Genomic DNA, 3,002 nt, shown 5'->3' with positions numbered 1-3,002 from the left:
ATAAACGTAGGACTACTCGTCCTCACACCAGTGTTTGTCATACCACTATGTGGCGGCCATATTTAAATGTGTGGCGAGCACAGGTATAATATACATCATATATATATATAAACCCTGTTAAGACACTCTTAGGAGATGCCAAAAAATAATATCGTAACATTTAAATCAATAAGTTACATATGGGTACCCAACTGCATTTCGGATCGGAACAAAGTCACATAATTACAAATTGTAGCCCAAGTGGGCAAATGTACCCGTGCATTGATGCACCTGACGTGACAATTCTGCCCCAGTGGGCATAATGATTCGATATGCTGGATTGAGCCCCAGTGGGCATGAATGTCTCATTATAATCTCATTGCTGTGTCCTCAACATCACAAGGTTTATCAAAGTTTTTCAAAAGTATAGTCCTGTGAATCCATCCAAACAAAAAACAGCTGCAACCAGTGGTTTTACATCCTCCCTGTGCGGCGACATATGTGTCTCCTACAAACATAGAAAAAGTGACTTTAAAACATGTACAAATATTCAAAAACATCCAAGACAGCTTCACATTCAAGTTATTACAGGGATTCCTATTGCTGGAGTATTATCAGTACAGTAAATGCATTATATAGGCTCTTAAATTAAGTGGACAGCTAACTCCTCGTCCTTGTTCAACCCCATAGGTTGTACAGTGTCATACTTGATTATGAACCTTGATTCAAGCTGTCGTAATTGTCTTAGTCTATCACCACCTCGTTCAGATGGTGAGACCCTGTCCAACGCACAAAACTTGAGTTCACTTAAATTCTTGCCATGAAAGTCCTTAAAATGTTTGTCTATGGGGTAATTTTTGTCCTCATTAGTAATTGCCCTCATGTGTTCTAAAACACGCTTTTTGCAAGGATGCTTTGTACTTCCAATGTACGTTAGTGGACATGAACATTGGAGTGCATAGACACAGTAGTCAGATTTACAAGTAAGATGTTTTAAAATCTTGAAAGGTTTGCTATTTCTAGACAAAATTATTTCTTTTCTGTTGACACTGTTTTTGCAGGCTTTGCATGAGCGACAGGCAAAGAAACCCACTACCTTCCTGGGATCTTCTTTATCCTTTACCATGTTGCTGCAAAGCGCATCTTTCAGGGCTGGACATTTCCTGTAGGTAATCAAAGGTTGATTACCCACAGCCTTTTTGAGTGTTTCGTCTAACTGGAGGATATGCCAAAAAAATTTCAGACTCTTCCTGACCTGCCATGTGTGGTCAGAGTAAGTGGTAATGAATCTGAGTGGTCCCTCCTCACTGTTACCTGGTGGTTTAGGGACAAGGAGATCACTCCTGTTTACGTCTCTGACTTTGTTACAGGCTTGATCGACCACTTTGGCCGAATAGCCACGCTTCCTGAATCTGTCCTTCATAGTGTTCATTTCCTTGTCAAAGTCTGCATTAGTTGCGCAATTCCTCTTGGCACGTAACAGTTCGCCAAAGGGTATGCTATGAATCAGGTTCTTTGGGTGACAGCTCGACGCATGTAGTATGCTGTTGCCTGCTGTAGGCTTGCGATACAGCTTACTAATGAGTCGTCCATCTTGAACTGACACCAAGACGTCCAGAAACTCAATCGATTGCTTATCTATAGTACTGGTGAACTGTAGGTTGCAATCATTCTGGTTTAGTTCGTTGACAAAATGCAAAGCTGCATCTTTGCTACCTTTCCACAGACAAAACACGTCGTCTATATACCGGGCCCAGAGAACCACGTTCTGGGTAAAGGCCAAGATGTTGCTGGCCACCTGCTCCTCCCACCAGCCCAGGTACAACCCCGCGTAACTGGGGGCGAAGCAGGTTCCCATCGCGGTCCCCCGGGCCTGGCAATAGACAACATGGTTAAACAAGAAAAATTACTGGAGAGGCAAGCACGCATCATTGACACCAGCATTTTGGTGTGCATCAGATATTTCACATCCCTCTTTTTCAGAAAGTGTTGGTTCGCCTCCACACCTAAATTGTGGGGTATACATGTATAAAGGCTGTTGACATCTAATGTCATAAGCCACATGTCTTCCTCCCACAGTATGGGGTCGATGATTCTCAAAAAATCACGTGTATCCTGCAGATACAATGGTAATTGTTCCACATAGGGTCTTAAAAAGTGGTCAATATATTTGGACGTGTTTTCATATGTACTGCCAATGGCGGAAACAATAGGTCTTCCTGGGGGTATTTCAGTGTTCTTATGTAACTTGGGTAAGAGATACAATACCGCAAGTTTCGGGTAGTCACACTTAAGAAATTTATATTCATCATCAGATAAGAGTTTATCTTTCTTCCACTCATACAACTGTTTTTGATAATCAAGACTATTCTTTTCATAAGCAGATCTAGAGCTTATTGCATAGTTTTCTATGTCATCAAGTTGTCTTTTCCCTTCAGCAAGATACATTTCAGTGGGCCATACAACAACATTCCCGCCTTTATCAGACATTTTTAGTACAATGTTGGTGTTGTTTTTGAGATCAACCATGGCCCTTCTTTGTCTTTTAGTTAAATTGTCATGTGTGGGTTTGTGAGTTTGATTGATCTTTTTAAACTCAGAGATGACACCCTTTTCAAACACTTCAATACTGTCACAGTGAATTTGTGGTAGGAACCTAGATTTAGACTTAAATCCACTGCCACTTGGACAATCATAAGTTAGCTCCTCACTGGATAGACATTCTAAGGTACCTGGGATTATATCAGTGTCTGTGCCTAGGCAGTTCATAGTTTTTAAAAGGCTAATGTCACCAATTGCAACTCCTGTATTCTCCTCAGAGGATGCCACCCCCAGGGACCTCTTATTTTGAAACCACTTCCTTAATTTCAATTTACGTACAAACTGGAATAAGTCAATTCTTCCATCAACATAGTTGAAATGGCTGGAAGGGCAGAATGTCAAACCCAATGATAAGACTTCAATCTGATCAGAAGTTAAAATCAAAGGTAAAGATCTGGCCCGCGGCCAGTTGGACTATGAAA

General features: G+C 41.2%; 1 protein-coding gene across 1 annotated transcript in view; it reads right to left on the bottom strand.

Annotated features, from left to right (window-relative positions):
• The window catches only part of AFG3L2 (AFG3 like matrix AAA peptidase subunit 2), a 134,284-nt gene extending 131,536 nt beyond the window's left edge, over positions 1-2,748 (bottom strand). Inside the window, exon 1 of the mRNA XM_086967382.1 lies at positions 2,057-2,748. Coding sequence (XP_086823508.1) covers positions 2,057-2,748 — 692 coding nt within the window. The remainder of the gene's footprint in view (positions 1-2,056) is intronic.
• Between the last annotated feature and the right edge of the window lie 254 nt (positions 2,749-3,002).

The sequence above is a fragment of the Lissotriton vulgaris genome, chromosome 4_1, assembly GCF_964263255.1.
Source record: "Lissotriton vulgaris chromosome 4_1, aLisVul1.2, whole genome shotgun sequence".
Taxonomy (NCBI): Eukaryota; Metazoa; Chordata; class Amphibia; order Caudata; family Salamandridae; genus Lissotriton; species Lissotriton vulgaris.
The sequence above is the reverse complement of the archived record's forward strand: the minus strand, read 5'-3'. Positions and strand labels throughout refer to the sequence as shown.